Genomic DNA, 19696 nt, shown 5'->3' with positions numbered 1-19696 from the left:
AAAATTTCTACTCCGCGTTGATTTGAAGCTAAATCATGTGTTTCGCATGTATTTGAAGCTAACCCTTCCACTCTGCATTCATTTCAAGCTAAGTCATGTGTTTCGCATGGATTTGAAGCAAAACTTTCTACTTCCCATTGATTTGAAGCAAAATCATTTGTTACACACGCATTTGAAGCTAAACCTTCTATTCGGCATTGATTTGAATCAAAATCATGTGTTTCGCATGCGTTTGTAGCTAAACCTTCCACTCCGCATTCATTTCAAGCTAAGTCATGTGTTTCGCATGGATTTGAAGCAAAACCTTCTACTGCGCATTGATTGGAAGCCAAGTTAAGTGTTTCGCATGGATATGATGCGATCTCGTTTGTTTCGCATGCAGTTGAAGCTAAATCATTTATATCTCAAGTATTTGACGCTTACTCATGTGTTTCGCATGCATTTGAAGTTAAAATTTCTACTCCGCGTTGATTTGAAGCTAAATCATGTGTTTCGCATGCATTTGAAGCTAAACCTTCCAGTCCGCACTAATTTGAAGCTGTATCATGTGTTTCGCATGCATTCGGAGCTAAACTTACACTCCTTATTGATTTGAAGCAAAATCAATTGTTACGCATGCATTTGAAGCTAAACCTTCTACTTCGCATTGATATGAAGCAAAATCATTTGTTACGCATGCATTTGAAGCTAAACCTTCCATTCGGCATTGAATTGAAGCTAAATCATGTGTCTCGCATTCATTTGAAGCTAAACCTTCTACTCCACATTGATTTCAAGCTAAGTCATGTGTTTCGCATGGATTTGAAGCAAAACCTTCTACTTCGCATTGATTGGAAGCTAACTCATGTGTTTCGCATGCATTTGAAGCTAACCCTTCTGTTCCGCATTGATTTGAAACTAAATCAATTGTTTCGCATGCATTTGAAGCTAAACCTTCTACTCCGCATTGATTTGAAGCTAAATCATGTGTTTCGCATGCATTTGAAGCTAAACCTTCTACTCCACATTGATTTCAAGCTACGTCATGTGTTTCGCATGGATTTGAATCAAAATCTTCTACTTCGCATTGATTTGAAACAAAAGTATTTGTTACGCATGCATTTGAAGCTAAACCTTCTATTCGGCATTGATTTGAAGCCAACTCATGTGTTTCGCATGCAATTGGAGCTAAACCTTCTACTCCTCATTGATACGAAGTTAAATCATGTGTTTCGCGTGCATTTGAAGCTAAACCTTCTGTTCCGCATTGATTTGAAGCTAAATCAAGTGTTTCGCATGCATTCGAAGCTAAACCTTACACTCCGCATTGATTTGATCAAAATCATTTGTTACGCATGCATTTGAGGCTAAACCTTCCACCCCGCATTGATTTGAAGCTAAATCAAGTGTTTCGCATGCATTTGAAGATAAACATTCTGTTCCGCATTGATTTGAAGCTAAATCATGTGTTTCGCATGGATTTGAAGCAAAACCTTCTATTCGGCATTGATTTGAAGCAAAATCATGTGTTTCGCATGCATTTGTAGCTATCCCTTCCACTCCGCATTGATTTCAAGCTAAGTCATGTGTTTCGCATGCATTCGAAGCTAAACCTTACACTCCGCATTGATTTGAAGCAAAATCATTTGTTACGCATGCATTTGAGGCTAAACCTTCCACCCCGCATTGATTTGAAGCTAAATCAAGTGTTTCGCATGCATTTGAAGATAAACATTCTACTCCGCATTGATTTGAAGCCAAGTCAAGTGTTTCGCATGGATTTGATGCGATCTCGTTTGTTTCGCATGCAGTTGAAGCTAAATCATTTATATCTCAAGTATTTGAAGCTAAATCATGTGTTTCGCATGCATTTGAAGCTAAACCTCCTGTTCCGCATTGATTTGAAGCTAAATCAAGTGTTTCGCATGCATTTGAATCTAAACCTTCTACTCCGCATTGATTTGAAGCTAAATCATGTGTTTCGCATGCATTTGAAGCTAAACCTTCTACTCCGCATCGATATGAAGCTAGGTCATGTGTTTCGCATGGATTTGATGCGATCTCGTTTGTTTCGCATGCAGTTGAAGCTAAATCATTTATATCTCAAGTATTTGAAGATAACTCATGTGTTTCGCATGCATTTGAAGCTAAACCTGCTACTCCGTATTGATTTGAAGCTGAATCATGAGTTTCGCATGCATTTGAAGCTAAGCCTTCTACTCCGCATTGATTTGAAGCTAAATCATGTGTTTCGCATGCATTCGAAGCTAAACATTCTATTCGGCATTGATTTGAAGCTAAATCATGTGTTTCGCATGCATTTGAAGCTAAACCTTCTACTCCACATTGATTTCAAACTAAGTCATGTGTTTCGCATGGATTTGAAGCAAAACCTTCTACTTCGCATTGATTTGAAGCAAAATCATTTGTTACGCATGCATTTGAAGCTAAACCTTCTATTCGGCACTGATTTGAAGCTAAATCATGTGTTTCGCATGCATTTGAAGCTAAACCTTATATTCCGCATTGATTTGAAGCTAACTCATGTGTTTCGCATTCATTTGAAGCTAAACCTTCTACTCCGCATTGATTTGAAGCTAAATCATATGTTTCGCATGCTTTTTGAAGCTAACCCTTCTGTTCCGCATTGATTTGAAGCTAAATCAAGTGTTTCGCATGCATTTGAATCTAAACCTTCCACTCCGCATTGATTTGAAGCTAAATCATGTGTTTCGCATGCATTTGAAGCTAAACCTTCTACTCCACATTGATTTCAAGCTACGCCATGTGTTTCGCATGGATTTGAAGCAAAACCTTCTACTTCGCATTGATTTGAAGCAAAATCATTTGTTACCATGCATTTGAAGCTAAACCTTTTATTCGGCATTGATTTGAAGCTAAATCATGTGTTTCGCATGCATTCGAAGCTAAGCCTTACACTCCGCATTGATTTGAAGCAACATCATTTGTTACGCATTCATTTGAAGCTAAACCTTCTATTCGGCATTGATTTGAAGCAAAATCATGTGTTTCGCATGCATTTGTAGCTAAACCTTCCACTCCGCATTGATTTCAAGCTAAGTCATGTGTTTCGCATGGATTTGAAGCAAAACCTTCTACTTCGCATTGATATGAAGCAAAATCATTTGTTACGCATGCATTTGAAGCTAAACCTTCCATTCGGCATTGAATTGAAGCTAAATCATGTGTTTCGCATTCATTTGAAGCTAAACCTTCTACTCCACATTGATTTCAAGCTAAGTCATGTGTTTCGCATGGATTTGAAGCAAAACCTTCTACTTCGCATTGATTTGAAGCTAAATCATGTGTTTCGCATGCATTTGAAGCTAAACCTTCTACTCCACATTGATTTCAAGCTAAGTCATGTGTTTCGCATGGATTTGAAGCAAAACCTTCTACTGCGCATTGATTTGAAGCAAAATCATTTGTTACGCATGCATTTGAAGATAAACCTTCTATTCGGCATTGATTTGAAGCTAAATCATGTGTTTCGCATTCATTTGAAGCTAAACCTTCTACTCCACATTGATTTCAAGATAAGTCATGTGTTTCGCATGGATTTGAAGCAAAACCTTCTACTTCGCATTGATTGGAAGCTAACTCATGTGTTTCGCATTCATTTGAAGCTAAACCTTCTACTCCGCATTGATTGGAAGCTAAAACATATGTTTCGCATGCTTTTTGAAGCTGAACCTTCTATTCCGCATTGATTTGAAGCTAACTCATGTGTCTCGCATGCATTTGAAGCTAAACCTTCTACTCGGCATTGATTTGAAGCTAAATCATGTGTTTTGCATGCATTTGAAGCTAAACCTTCTATTCCGCACTGATTTGAAGCTAATTCATGTGTTTCGCATGCATTTGAAGTTAAACCTTCTACTCCGCATTGATTTGAAGCTAAATCATGTGTTTCGCATGCATTTGAAGCTAATCCTTCCACTCCGCATTGATTTGAAGCTAAATCATGTGTTTCGCATGCATTCGAAGCTAAACCTTACACTCCGCATTGATTTGAAGCAAAATCATTTGTTACGCATGCATTTGAGGCTAAACCTTCCACCCCGCATTGATTTGAAGCTAAATCAAGTGTTTCGCATGCATTTGAAGATAAACATTCTGTTCCGCATTGATTTGAAGCTAAACCATGTGTTTCGCATGGATTTGAAGCAAAACCTTCTATTCGGCATTGATTTGAAGCAAAATCATGTGTTTCGCATGCATTTGTAGCTATCCCTTCCACTCCGCATTGATTTCAAGCTAAGTCATGTGTTTCGCATGCATTCGAAGCTAAACCTTACACTCCGCATTGATTTGAAGCAAAATCATTTGTTACGCATGCATTTGAGGCTAAACCTTCCACCCCGCATTGATTTGAAGCTAAATCAAGTGTTTCGCATGCATTTGAAGATAAACATTCTACTCCGCATTGATTTGAAGCCAAGTCAAGTGTTTCGCATGGATTTGATGCGATCTCGTTTGTTTCGCATGCAGTTGAAGCTAAATCATTTATATCTCAAGTATTTGACGCTAACTCATGTGTTTCGCATGGATTTGAAGTTAAAACTTCTACTCCGTATTGATTTGAAGCTAAATCATGTGTTTCGCATGCATTTGAAGCTAAACCTCCTGTTCCGCATTGATTTGAAGCTAAATCAAGTGTTTCGCATGCATTTGAATCTAAACCTTCTACTCCGCATTGATTTGAAGCTAAATCATGTGTTTCGCATGCATTTGAAGCTAAACCTTCTACTCCGCATCGATATGAAGCTAGGTCATGTGTTTCGCATGGATTTGATGCGATCTCGTTTGTTTCGCATGCAGTTGAAGCTAAATCATTTATATCTCAAGTATTTGAAGATAACTCATGTGTTTCGCATGCATTTGAAGCTAAACCTGCTACTCCGTATTGATTTGAAGCTAAATCATAAGTTTCGCATGCATTTGAAGCTAAGCCTTCTACTCCGCATTGATTTGAAGCTAAATCATGTGTTTCGCATGCATTCGAAGCTAAACATTCTATTCGGCATTGATTTGAAGCTAAATCATGTGTTTCGCATGCATTTGAAGCTAAACCTTCTACTCCACATTGATTTCAAACTAAGTCATGTGTTTCGCATGGATTTGAAGCAAAACCTTCTACTTCGCATTGATTTGAAGCAAAATCATTTGTTACGCATGCATTTGAAGCTAAACCTTCTATTCGGCACTGATTTGAAGCTAAATCATGTGTTTCGCATGCATTTGAAGCTAAACCTTATATTCCGCATTGATTTGAAGCTAACTCATGTGTTTCGCATTCATTTGAAGCTAAACCTTCTACTCCGCATTGATTTGAAGCTAAATCATATGTTTCGCATGCTTTTGAAGCTAACCCTTCTGTTCCGCATTGATTTGAAGCTAAATCAAGTGTTTCGCATGCATTTGAATCTAAACCTTCCACTCCGCATTGATTTGAAGCTAAATCATGTGTTTCGCATGCATTTGAAGCTAAACCTTCTACTCCACATTGATTTCAAGCTACGCCATGTGTTTCGCATGGATTTGAAGCAAAACCTTCTACTTCGCATTGATTTGAAGCAAAATCATTTGTTACGCATGCATTTGAAGCTAAACCATTTATTCGGCATTGATTTGAAGCTAAATCATGTGTTTCGCATGCATTCGAAGCTAAGCCTTACACTCCGCATTGATTTGAAGCTAAATCAAGTGTTTCGCATGGATTTGATGCGATCTCGTTTGTTTCGCATGCAGTTGAAGCTATATCATTTATATCTCAAGTATTTGAAGATATCTCATGTGTTTCGCATGCATTCGAAGCTAAACCTTACACTCCGCATTGATATGAAGCTAAGTCATGTCTTTCGCATGGATTTGATACGATCTCGTTTGTTTCGCATGCAGTTGAAGCTAAATCATTTATATCTCAAGTATTTGAAGATAACTCAAGTGTTTCGCATGCATTTGAAGGTGAACCTTCTACTCCGCATTGATTTGAAGCTATATCATGTGTTTCGCATGCATTCGAAGCTAAACCATACACTCCGCATTGATTTGAAGCAAAATCATTTGTTACGCACGCATTTGAAGCTAAACCTTCTATTCGGCATTGATTTGAAGCAAAATCATGTGTTTCGCATGCATTTGTAGCTAACCCTTCCACTCCGCATTGATTTCAAGCTAAGTCATGTGTTTCGCATGCATTCGAAGCTAAACCTTCTGTTCCGCATTGATTTGAAGCTAAATCATGTGTTTCGCATGGATTTGAAGCAAAACCTTCTACTTCGCATTGATATGAAGCAAAATCATTTGTTACGCATGCATTTGAAGCTAAACCTTCCATTCGGCATTGAATTGAAGCTAAATCATGTGTCTCGCATTCATTTGAAGCTAAACCTTCTACTCCACATTGATTTCAAGCTAAGTCATGTGTTTCGCATGGATTTGAAGCAAAACCTTCTACTTCGCATTGATTGGAAGCTAACTCATGTGTTTCGCATGCATTTGAAGCTAACCCTTCTGTTCCGCATTGATTTGAAACTAAATCAATTGTTTCGCATGCATTTGAAGCTAAACCTTCTACTCCGCATTGATTTGAAGCTAAATCATGTGTTTCGCATGCATTTGAAGCTAAACCTTCTACTCCACATTGATTTCAAGCTACGTCATGTGTTTCGCATGGATTTGAATCAAAATCTTCTACTTCGCATTGATTTGAAACAAAAGTATTTGTTACGCATGCATTTGAAGCTAAACCTTCTATTCGGCATTGATTTGAAGCCAACTCATGTGTTTCGCATGCAATTGGAGCTAAACCTTCTACTCCTCATTGATACGAAGTTAAATCATGTGTTTCGCGTGCATTTGAAGCTAAACCTTCTGTTCCGCATTGATTTGAAGCTAAATCAAGTGTTTCGCATGCATTCGAAGCTAAACCTTACACTCCGCATTGATTTGATCAAAATCATTTGTTACGCATGCATTTGAGGCTAAACCTTCCACCCCGCATTGATTTGAAGCTAAATCAAGTGTTTCGCATGCATTTGAAGATAAACATTCTGTTCCGCATTGATTTGAAGCTAAATCATGTGTTTCGCATGGATTTGAAGCAAAACCTTCTATTCGGCATTGATTTGAAGCAAAATCATGTGTTTCGCATGCATTTGTAGCTATCCCTTCCACTCCGCATTGATTTCAAGCTAAGTCATGTGTTTCGCATGCATTCGAAGCTAAACCTTACACTCCGCATTGATTTGAAGCAAAATCATTTGTTACGCATGCATTTGAGGCTAAACCTTCCACCCCGCATTGATTTGAAGCTAAATCAAGTGTTTCGCATGCATTTGAAGATAAACATTCTACTCCGCATTGATTTGAAGCCAAGTCAAGTGTTTCGCATGGATTTGATGCGATCTCGTTTGTTTCGCATGCAGTTGAAGCTAAATCATTTATATCTCAAGTATTTGAAGCTAAATCATGTGTTTCGCATGCATTTGAAGCTAAACCTCCTGTTCCGCATTGATTTGAAGCTAAATCAAGTGTTTCGCATGCATTTGAATCTAAACCTTCTACTCCGCATTGATTTGAAGCTAAATCATGTGTTTCGCATGCATTTGAAGCTAAACCTTCTACTCCGCATCGATATGAAGCTAGGTCATGTGTTTCGCATGGATTTGATGCGATCTCGTTTGTTTCGCATGCAGTTGAAGCTAAATCATTTATATCTCAAGTATTTGAAGATAACTCATGTGTTTCGCATGCATTTGAAGCTAAACCTGCTACTCCGTATTGATTTGAAGCTGAATCATGAGTTTCGCATGCATTTGAAGCTAAGCCTTCTACTCCGCATTGATTTGAAGCTAAATCATGTGTTTCGCATGCATTCGAAGCTAAACATTCTATTCGGCATTGATTTGAAGCTAAATCATGTGTTTCGCATGCATTTGAAGCTAAACCTTCTACTCCACATTGATTTCAAACTAAGTCATGTGTTTCGCATGGATTTGAAGCAAAACCTTCTACTTCGCATTGATTTGAAGCAAAATCATTTGTTACGCATGCATTTGAAGCTAAACCTTCTATTCGGCACTGATTTGAAGCTAAATCATGTGTTTCGCATGCATTTGAAGCTAAACCTTATATTCCGCATTGATTTGAAGCTAACTCATGTGTTTCGCATTCATTTGAAGCTAAACCTTCTACTCCGCATTGATTTGAAGCTAAATCATATGTTTCGCATGCTTTTTGAAGCTAACCCTTCTGTTCCGCATTGATTTGAAGCTAAATCAAGTGTTTCGCATGCATTTGAATCTAAACCTTCCACTCCGCATTGATTTGAAGCTAAATCATGTGTTTCGCATGCATTTGAAGCTAAACCTTCTACTCCACATTGATTTCAAGCTACGCCATGTGTTTCGCATGGATTTGAAGCAAAACCTTCTACTTCGCATTGATTTGAAGCAAAATCATTTGTTACGCATGCATTTGAAGCTAAACCTTTTATTCGGCATTGATTTGAAGCTAAATCATGTGTTTCGCATGCATTCGAAGCTAAGCCTTACACTCCGCATTGATTTGAAGCAACATCATTTGTTACGCATTCATTTGAAGCTAAACCTTCTATTCGGCATTGATTTGAAGCAAAATCATGTGTTTCGCATGCATTTGTAGCTAAACCTTCCACTCCGCATTGATTTCAAGCTAAGTCATGTGTTTCGCATGGATTTGAAGCAAAACCTTCTACTTCGCATTGATATGAAGCAAAATCATTTGTTACGCATGCATTTGAAGCTAAACCTTCCATTCGGCATTGAATTGAAGCTAAATCATGTGTTTCGCATTCATTTGAAGCTAAACCTTCTACTCCACATTGATTTCAAGCTAAGTCATGTGTTTCGCATGGATTTGAAGCAAAACCTTCTACTTCGCATTGATTTGAAGCTAAATCATGTGTTTCGCATGCATTTGAAGCTAAACCTTCTACTCCACATTGATTTCAAGCTAAGTCATGTGTTTCGCATGGATTTGAAGCAAAACCTTCTACTGCGCATTGATTTGAAGCAAAATCATTTGTTACGCATGCATTTGAAGATAAACCTTCTATTCGGCATTGATTTGAAGCTAAATCATGTGTTTCGCATTCATTTGAAGCTAAACCTTCTACTCCACATTGATTTCAAGATAAGTCATGTGTTTCGCATGGATTTGAAGCAAAACCTTCTACTTCGCATTGATTGGAAGCTAACTCATGTGTTTCGCATTCATTTGAAGCTAAACCTTCTACTCCGCATTGATTGGAAGCTAAAACATATGTTTCGCATGCTTTTTGAAGCTGAACCTTCTATTCCGCATTGATTTGAAGCTAACTCATGTGTCTCGCATGCATTTGAAGCTAAACCTTCTACTCGGCATTGATTTGAAGCTAAATCATGTGTTTTGCATGCATTTGAAGCTAAACCTTCTATTCCGCACTGATTTGAAGCTAATTCATGTGTTTCGCATGCATTTGAAGTTAAACCTTCTACTCCGCATTGATTTGAAGCTAAATCATGTGTTTCGCATGCATTTGAAGCTAATCCTTCCACTCCGCATTGATTTGAAGCTAAATCATGTGTTTCGCATGCATTCGAAGCTAAACCTTACACTCCGCATTGATTTGAAGCAAAATCATTTGTTACGCATGCATTTGAGGCTAAACCTTCCACCACGTATTGACTTTAAGCTAAATCAAGTGTTTCGCATGCAATTGAAGCTAAACCTTAAACTCCGCATTGATTTGAAGCTAAAACATGTGTTTCGCATGCATTTGAAGCTAAACATTCTACTCCGCATTGATTTGAAGCCAAGTCAAGTGTTTCACATGAATTTGATGCGATCTCGTTTGTTTCGCATGCAGTTGAAGCTATATCATTTATATCTCAAGTATTTGAATATAACTCATGTGTTTCGCATGCATTTGAAAGTGAACCTTCTACTCCGCATTGATTTGAAGCTAAATCATGTGTTTCGCATGCATTTGAAGCTAAACCTTCAATTCCGCATTGATTTGAAGCTAAATCATGTGTTTCGCATGCATTTGAAGCTAAACCTTCTACTCGGCATTGATTTGAACCTAAATCATGTGTTTCGCATGCATTTGAAGCTAAACCTTCTATTCCGCACTGATTTGAAGGTAACTCATGTGTTTCGCATGCATTTGAAGTTAAACCTTCTACTCCGCATTGATTTGAAGCTAAATCATGTGTTTCGCATGCATTTGAAGCTAATCCTTCCACTCCGCATTGATTTGAAGCCAAGTCAAGTGTTTCTCATGGATTTGAGGCGATCTCGTTTGTTTCGCATGCAGTTGAAGCTAAATCATTTATATCTCAAGTATTTGACGCTAACTCATGTGTTTCGCATGCATTTGAAGTTAAACCTTCTACTCCGCGTTGATTTGAAGCTAAATCATGTGTTTCGCATGTATTTGAAGCTAAACCTTCCACTCCGCATTGATTTGAAGCTAAATCATGTGTTTCGCATGCATTCGAAGCTAAACCTTACACTCCGCATTGATTTGAAGCAAAATCATTTGTTACGCATGCATTTGAAGCTAAACCTTCCACTCCGCATTGATTTGAAGCTAAATCATGTGTTCCGCATGCATTCGAAGCTAAACCTTACACTCCGCATTGATTTGAAGCAAAATCATTTGTTACGCATGCATTTGAAGCTAAACCTTCTATTCGGCATTGATTTGAAACAAAATCATGTGTTTCGCATGCATTTGTAGCTAACCCTTCTACTCCGCATTGATTTGAAGCTAAATCATGTGTTTCGCATGCATTTGAAGCTAAACCTTCCACTCCGCATTGATTTGAAGCTAAATCATGTGTTTCGCATGTATTTGAAGCTAAACCTTACACTCCGCATTGATTTGAAGCTAAATCATGTGTTTCGCATGCATTCGAAGCTAAACCTTACACTCCTTATTGATTTGAAGCAAAATCATTTGTTACGCATGCATTTGAAGCTAAACCTTCCACTCCGCATTGATTTGAAGCTAAATCATGTGTTTCGCATGCATTCGATGCTAAACCTTACACTCCGCATTGATTTGAAGCAACATCATTTGTTACGCATGCATTTGAAGCTAAACCTTCTATTCGGCATTGATTTGAAGCAAAATCATGTGTTTCGGATGCATTTGTAGCTAAACCTTCCACTCCGCATTGATTTCAAGCTAAGTCATGTGTTTCGCATGGATTTGAAGCAAAACCTTCTACTTCGCATTGATATGAAGCAAAATCATTTGTTACGCATGCATTTGAAGCTAAACCTTCCATTCGGCATTGAATTGAAGCTAAATCATGTGTTTCGCAATCATTTGAAGCTAAACCTTCTACTCCACATTGATTTCAAGCTAAGTCATGTGTTTCGCATGGATTTGAAGCAAAACCTTGTACTTCGCATTGATTGGAAGCTAACTCATGTGTTTCGCATGCATTTGAAGCTAACCCTTCTGTTCCGCATTGATTTGAAGCTAAATCAAGTGTTTCGCATGCATTTGAATCTAAACCTTCCACTCCGCATTGATTTGAAGCTAAATCATGTGTTTCGCATGCATTTGAAGCTAAACCTTCTGTTCCGCATTGATTTGAAGCTAAATCAAGTGTTTCGCATGCATTTGAAGCTAAACCTTCTACTCCGCATTGATTTGAAGCAAAAGCATTTGTTACGCATGCATTTGAAGCTAAACCTTCTATTCGGCATTGATTTGAAGCTAAATCGTGTGTTTCGCATGCATTTGAAACTAAACCTTCTACTCCACATTGATATCAAACTAAGTCATGTGTTTCGCATGGATTTGAAGCAAAACCTTCTACTTCGCATTGATTTGAAGCCAGCTCATGTGTTTCGCATGGATTTGAAGCTAAACCTTCTGCTCCTCATTGATACGAAGTTAAATCATGTGTTTCGAATGCATTTGAAGCTAAACCTTCTACTGCGCGTTGATTTGAAGCAAAACCTTCCACTCCGCATTGATTTGAAGCTAAATCATGTGTTTCGCATGCATTCGAAGCTAAACCTTACACTCCGCATTGATTTGAAGCAAAATCATTTGTTACGCATGCATTTGAAGCTAAACCTTCCACTCCGCATTGATTTGAAGCTAAATCATGTGTTTCGCATGCATTCGAAGCTAAACCTTACACTCCGCATTGATTTGAAGCAACATCATTTGTTACGCACGCATTTGAAGCTAAACCTTCTATTCGGCATTGATTTGAAGCAAAATCATTTGTTACGCATGCATTTGAAGCTAAACCTTCCACTCCGCATTGATTGGAAGCTAACTCATGTGTTTCGAATGCATTTGAAGCTAAACCTTCTACTCCTCATCGATATGTAGCAAAATCATGTGTTTCGCATGCATTTGAAGCTAAACCTTCTGTTCCGCATTGATTTGATGCTAAATCAAGTGTTTCGCATGCATTTGAAGCTAAACCTTCTACTCCGCATTGATTTGAAGCTAAATTAATTGTTTCGCATGCATTTGAATCTAAACCTTCTACTCCGCATTGATTTGAAGCTAAATTAATTGTTTCGCATGCATTTGAAGCTAAACCTTCTACTCCGCATTGATCTGAAGCTAACTCATGTGTTTCGCGTGCATTTAAAGTTAAACCTTCTACTCCGCGTTGATTTGAAGCTAAATCATGTGTTTCGCATGCATTTGAAGCTAAACCTTCTGTTCCGCATTGATTTGAAGCTAAATCAAGTGTTTCGCATGCATTTGAAGCTAAACCTTCTACTCCGCATTGATTTGAAGCTAAATCATGTGTTTCGCATGCATTTGAAGCTAAACCTTCTACTCCGCATTGATATGAAGCTAAGTCATGTGTTTCGCATGGATTTGATGCGATCTCGTTTGTTTCGCATGCAGTTGAAGATAAATCATTTATATCTCAAGTATTTGAAGATAACTCATGGGTTTCGCATGCATTTGAAGCAAAACCTTCTACTTCGCATTGATTTGAAGCCAACTCATGTGTTTCGCATGCATTTGAAGCTAAACCTTCTACTCCTCATTGATACGAAGTTAAATCATGTGTTTCGCATGCATTTGAAGCTAAACCTTCTGTTCCGCATTGATTTGAAGCTAAATCAAGTGTTTCGCATGCATTTGAAGCTAAACCTTCTACTCCGCAATGATTTGAAGCTAAATCATGTGTTTCGCATGCATTTGAAGCAAAACATTCTACTCCGCATTGATTTGAAGCCAAGTCAAGTGTTTCGCACGGATATGATGCGATTTCGTTTGTTTCGCATGCAGTTGAAGCTAAATCATTTACATCTCAAGTATTTAACGCTAACTCATGTGTTTCGCATGCATTTGAAGTTAAACCTTCTACTCCGCGTTGATTTGAAGCTAAATCATGTGTTTCGCATGTATTTGAAGCTAAACCTTACACTCCGCATTGATTTGAAGCAAGATCATTTTTTACGCATGCATTTGAAGCTAAACCTTCTACTCCGCATTGATCTGAAGCTAAATCATGTGTTTCGCATGCATTTGAAGCTAAACCTTCTATGCCGCATTGATTTGAAGCTAAATCATGTGTTTCGCATGCATTTGAAGCTAAACCTTCTACTCCGCATTGATTTGAAGCTAAATCAAGTGTTTCGCATGCATTTGAAGCTAAACCTTCTACTCCGCATTGATCTGAAGCTAACTCATGTGTTTCGCATGCATTTGAAGCTAAACCTTCTACTCCGCATTGATTTGAAGCTAAATCATGTGTTTCGCATGCATTTGAAGCTAAACCTTCTACTCCGCATTGATATGAAGCTAAGTCATGTGTTTCGCATGGATTTGATGCGATCTCATTTGTTTCGCATGCAGTTGAAGATAACTCATTTATATCTCAAGTATTTGAAGATAACTCATGTGTTTCGCATGCATATGAAGCTAAACCTTCTACTCCACATTGATTTCAAGCTACGTCATGTGTTTCGCATGGATTTGAAGCAAAACCTTCTACTTCGCATTGATTTGAAGCAAAAGTATTTGTTACGCATGCATTTGAAGCTAAACCTTCTATTCGGCATTGATTTGAAGCTAAATCGTGTGTTTCGCATGCATTTGAAGCTAAACCTTCTACTCCACATTGATATCAAACTAAGTCATGTGTTTCGCATGGATTTGAAGCAAAACCTTCTACTTCGCATTGATTTGAAGCCAACTCATGTGTTTCGCATGCATTTGAAGCTAAACCTTCTACTCCCCATTGATACGAAGTTAAATCATGTGTTTCGCATGCATTTGAAGCTAAACCTTCTGTTCCGCATTGATTTGAAGCTAAATCAAGTGTTTCGCATGCATTTGAAGCTAAACCTTCTACTCCGCATTGATTTGAAGCTAAATCATGTGTTTCGCATGCATTTGAAGCAAAACATTCTACTCCGCATTGATTTGAAGCCAAGTCAAGTGTTTCGCATGGATATGATGCGATCTCGTTTGTTTCGCATGCAGTTGAAGCTAAATCATTTATATCTCAAGTATTTGACGCTAACTCATGTGTTTCGCATGCATTTGAAGTTAAACCTTCTACTCCGCGTTGATTTGAAGCTAAATCATGTGTTTCGCATGTATTTGAAGCTAAACCTTACACTCCGCATTGATTTGAAGCAAAATCATCTGTTACGCATGCATTTGAAGCTAAACCTTCTACTCCGCATTGATCTGAAGCTAAATCATGTGTTTCGCATGCATTTGAAGCTAAACCTTCTATTCCGCATTGATTTGAAGCTAAATCATGTGTTTCGCATGCATTTGAAGCTAAACCTTCTACTCCGCATTGATTTGAAGCTAAATCAAGTGTTTCGCATGCATTTGAAGCTAAACCTTACACTCCGCATTGATTTGAAGCAACATCACTTGTTACGCATGCATTTGAAGCTAAACCTTCTATTCGGCATTGATTTAAGCTAAATCATGTGTTTCGCATGCATTTGAAGCTAAACCTTCTACTCCACATTGATTTCAAGCTAAGTCATGTGTTTCGTATGCAATTGAAGCTAAACCTTCTACTCCTCATTGATATGAAGCTAAATCATGTGTTTCGCATGCATTTGAAGCTAAACCTTCTGTTCCGCATTGATCTGAAGCTAAATAAAGTGTTTCGCATGCATTTGAAGCTAAACCTTCTACTCCGCATTGATTTGAAGCTAAATCATGTGTTTCGCTTGCATTTGAAGCTAAACCTTCCACTCCGCATTGATTTGAAGCTATATCATGTGTTTCGCCTGCATTTGTAGCTAACCCTTCCACTCCGCATTGATTTCAAGCTCAGATATGTTTTTCGCATGCATTCGAAGCTAAACCTTACACTCCGCATTGATTTGAAGCAAAATCATTTGTTACGCATGCATTTGAAGCTAAACCTTCTATTCGGCATTGATTTGAAGCAAAATCATGTGTTTCGCATGCATTTGTAGCTAAACCTTCCACAACGCATTGATTTCAAGCTAAGTCATGTGTTTCGCATGCATTCGAAGCTAAACCTTACACTCCGCATTGATTTGAAGCAACATCACTTGTTACGCATGCATTTGAAGCTAAACCTTCTATTCGGCATTGATTTAAGCTAAATCATGTCTTTCGCATGCATTTGAAGCTAAGCCTTCTACTCCACATTGATTTCAAGCTAAGTCATGTGTTTCGTATGCATTTGAAGCTAAACCTTCTACTCCTCATTGATATGAAGCTAAATCATGTGTGTTAGGGCCAAGTGGCCAGGATTTATGGCAGGGGCCATGTGCTTGGGTACCCGGACGGTATGGGTCTGTCCCGGGCCGTTCCCGGGCACATGTGGCACCGTCATAACGTCTCCTGGTCCTTGATTACGGTCCAGTCAATGACGGTTGGGTCTGGCATTGTTCGGGCACGTAGGCCCATCAGCGCGGGATGTCTCGCAGGAGCAGATTTTGTCACTCTCCCTCCTAACTCCCTGCCCACCGTTTTGGGGCAGTCTCCTGGATTTGGGATTGCAGTGATTGGACCGTAATTCCTTGCCGCCCACCCTAGGTTAAGAGAAGTAGGGAGGACCGAGGTGATATGAGCCATGACTCCGGTCCTCTAGAGCACAGAACATACAGAGAGTACAGACAGACAGAACAGTCTTAGAGCGATAGACAGACAACTTCAGATAGACAGAACATTCTCAGAAGACAGACAGGAACATTCTCAACAGATAGACAGAACATTCTCAGAAGACAGACAAGACAGACTTTCAAACAGAACAGAACAGAACACATAGAGAGATACGCGTAACGGTTAGGTTACGCGTTACAAATAGTCCCACTACAGTGGGTGGTCCTTCGAGGTAGTCGGCACCAAGTGCAATATTCAGAGGATCTCCGTCATCCATCTGATGAGTCCTCAACATTTGGTCCTTCGAGCCGGATCTAAGAACGCACAGACGAAGTGACAGATCATCGGAGGCTACAGCCACGCAGCACAGTGTATCACGAGAGCACCAACACCTGGCTTCAATCAGGAATCTCAGGAGCTCAGTGACGAGAAGTTTCTTCCGGAGGCTACAGCATCCAGAGAAGGCAGTGCATATAGCTTCAGAGCAGTGCAACACCACAGAAGTCCAGCACCACAGCAGGACAATCACGCAGCAGCTCAACATCATTACAGAACAACGCAGCATCCCAGTGCAGCCAACAGGCATCGACAGCAGTACCAAGTATCCCAGCCCAAGTGATAAGTACCTTTATAGTCCCATTTGCGTCAGTAAATCACTATGGCGGAAGATCTCAAACCGTTGATGATCGAGCGCGGAACGGTCAAGGCTGCACTCACGCGGTTTAAGACATTTATTTGCAAATTCGCGACCACGACTTCGGTGGGCTCTCTTAAGAAACGGTTAGATGCAAATGTATGTCTCCTTGACAATTTTAATAGAGTTCAAACGAGAATCGAAATACTCGTAGCTGGAACGGACGCCGAAGCAGCGCACGCGATCGAGCGCGAAGAATTCGAGACTGCGTATTTTGATCTGATAGATCAAGTCGAAATAGTCATTGCCCGTGCCACTCCGGAACAGAGTAGGATAACCACGAACAGCCCGATATCCGCGCAGACTGCAGATACCGCAATAAACATTAGATTACCGACACTGCAACTGCCTTCCTTTGATGGCAATTACAGTGATTGGGTGAAATTTAAAGACACATTTACATCAGTGATTCATGAGAATAATTCATTAACAGACATACAACGGTTCCATTATTTAAATACCTCACTCAAGGGGGTAGCGGCTCGTGTGATTCAAGCGTTAGGCGTGTCCGGAACAAATTACAGACATGCATGGGAATTACTCAAGTCGCGATATGAAGACTCTACAAGTCTCAAGCGGCACCATGTAAATTCATTACTTGATTTAAAATCCATTCAAAGGGAATCAGACATCACATTGCGGGAATTTCTGGACGAAGCTACAAATCATAGAATAGCGTTAATGTCTTTGGGTGAATCGGTTGAAACTTGGGATACCATGTTAGTTCCATTATTGTCCAAAAAGTTAGGTCAAGTGTCCATGAGAGAATGGGAAAGGAGAATAATATCTCAGTCGGAAATGCCTACATTTGGTCAATTCTCTGCGTTTATAGAAGAACGTTCCAAATATTTAGCAAATATCGCGGTCAGTGTTCAGATAGCTGCACCCAGGGTCGACCAGCGACCTCGAGGAACAAACAATACCCCTCATTACAACTACATAGCTTCGCATGTAGTTAACTCAGCCGGGTGCCCCGCATGTAAGGCCAATCACGCGATATATAACTGTGAGAAATTTAAGAACAGCGATTTAAATACAAAAACAAAGATAGTGCAAGAAGCCCGGCTGTGCTTCAATTGTTTGTCATCGGGACATCGGGTACGGGCGTGTACACGGAGTCATTGCAAACAGTGTGGAAGGAAGCATCATTCCTTATTACATAATCCCGAATTCAAACGCGCAGAAGAAGGCTACGCGGATACAGGAGAATCAGATTCGCGAGAACCCCCAGTACTCACAGCTAACGTAGCAAATACAATAGGGCATGCCGTATTATCGACAGCAATAGTTTATGTCAAGGACAAGGGTGGTCAGTCACATAAATGCAGGGTATTATTAGATTCGGGATCTCAAGCAAATTTTATAACCACGGAATTTGCCAACGACTCGGCATCAAACCGACTGCAATAAGTTCAACAGTGACAGGATTAGGAAGGGCAGTAAATTCCATAGAAGGTAGAGCAACATTAACAATTCATTCGCGATATAATAAATCTCAACACACGGTACAATGCCTATCAATAGAAACCATCACGTCAGACATGCCCAATTTTCAGATACATAGAGAAAAAATAGAAATTCCAAGTCACATAGAGCTAGCCGATCCAGAATTCCATTTACAACGGCCAATAGATATGCTCATTGGAGCAGGGCTATTTTGGACATTGCTATGTGTCGGTCAACACAAATCAACTCCCAACCGGCTCTTGCAAAAGACCCAACTCGGTTGGGTTTTGGGAGGCACTCCTACCTGGGCAGATAAGAAATTACCACAAAACAATATGTGTTGTTTAGCCACACTCAATGACCTGCAATCTCAATTAGAGAGGTTTTGGGACATAGAGGAACTAACCCCAAACAATAGAAATCAATGCAGCGAGAACATGTTTGGAATTACTTGCGCAAAAGGAGGCATTTTCGACAGAGATCAGATTAGTACAAACGCAACAAGCACTTCCAAATTCCAGTGCGCTACGGTCCCTAAATGTATTTCTGGACAATGGCGGACTACTCAAGGTGGGCGGAAGACTATCCAACGCACCCATAGACTACGACCAAAAGACAGCAGTATACAGAATTCATGTCAGAATATGAGACGTTAGGGCATATGTCGCGCATTGTAGAAGGTACACACGAGCAATCCGCCTACTAAATACCACCTCACACGCGTTATAGGAGATCAGAGGCTCACGTTCGAAGAGCTATATACGTTACTGACGCAAATAGAATCCTGTTTAAATTCACGTCCACTTTCACCATTATCCTCAGATCCCACAGACCTAAACCCTTTGACTCCTGGGCATTTTTTAATTGGTACTGCCCTTACAACACTGCCATCTCATGACCTACGAGATATCAAGGTCACTCGACTTAACAGATACCAGCTAATCCAGCAAATGGTCCAGCATTTCTGGCAAAGGTGGCAGCGGGAATGTATACAACAGTTGCAGCAACGACACAAATGGCAGCATTCCACCACGTCGAAATTAGCCGTGGATTCCTTGGTCATCATCAAGGAGGACAATCTACCCCCGTTACAGTGGAGCATGGGAAGAATCGTTCAGGTACACTCTGGTACAGATGGAGTGATTCGTGTCGCAACAGTCAGAACGTCAACCGGAACAATTAAACGACCCGTGACAAAATTGTGTATAATACCGTCAGATCACTTAGAAATGTCACACGAGGTGTAGCGCAACTATGTATAGTGTAAATCTCGATCATTGTAAATATTGTAATATTCGCACAGAATACGTAGATTGTAATCATATCATAAGCTTACACTTATATGGGTTATCAAATATAGACATAGTTGAACATGCGATGCATGTTCAAGGTGGGCGGTATGTTAGGGCCAAGTGGCCAGGATT

At 39.6% G+C, this 19696-nt stretch overlaps 1 protein-coding gene across 1 annotated transcript; it reads left to right on the top strand.

The window, feature by feature from the left end:
- Window positions 1-16790: 16790 nt before the first annotated feature.
- On the top strand, window positions 16791-19390 carry LOC143263795 (uncharacterized; the record flags this gene model as incomplete). The annotated part of the gene is made up of 3 exons (XM_076528506.1): window positions 16791-18155; window positions 18383-18923; window positions 19002-19390. Coding segments are annotated over exons 1-3 (2295 nt in total), but the record flags the coding sequence as incomplete, so codon positions are not given.
- Between the last annotated feature and the right edge of the window lie 306 nt (window positions 19391-19696).

This window comes from Megalopta genalis, unplaced genomic scaffold, assembly GCF_051020955.1.
Source record: "Megalopta genalis isolate 19385.01 unplaced genomic scaffold, iyMegGena1_principal scaffold1933, whole genome shotgun sequence".
In the NCBI taxonomy this organism is placed as follows: Eukaryota; Metazoa; Arthropoda; class Insecta; order Hymenoptera; family Halictidae; genus Megalopta; species Megalopta genalis.
The sequence above is the reverse complement of the archived record's forward strand: the minus strand, read 5'-3'. Positions and strand labels throughout refer to the sequence as shown.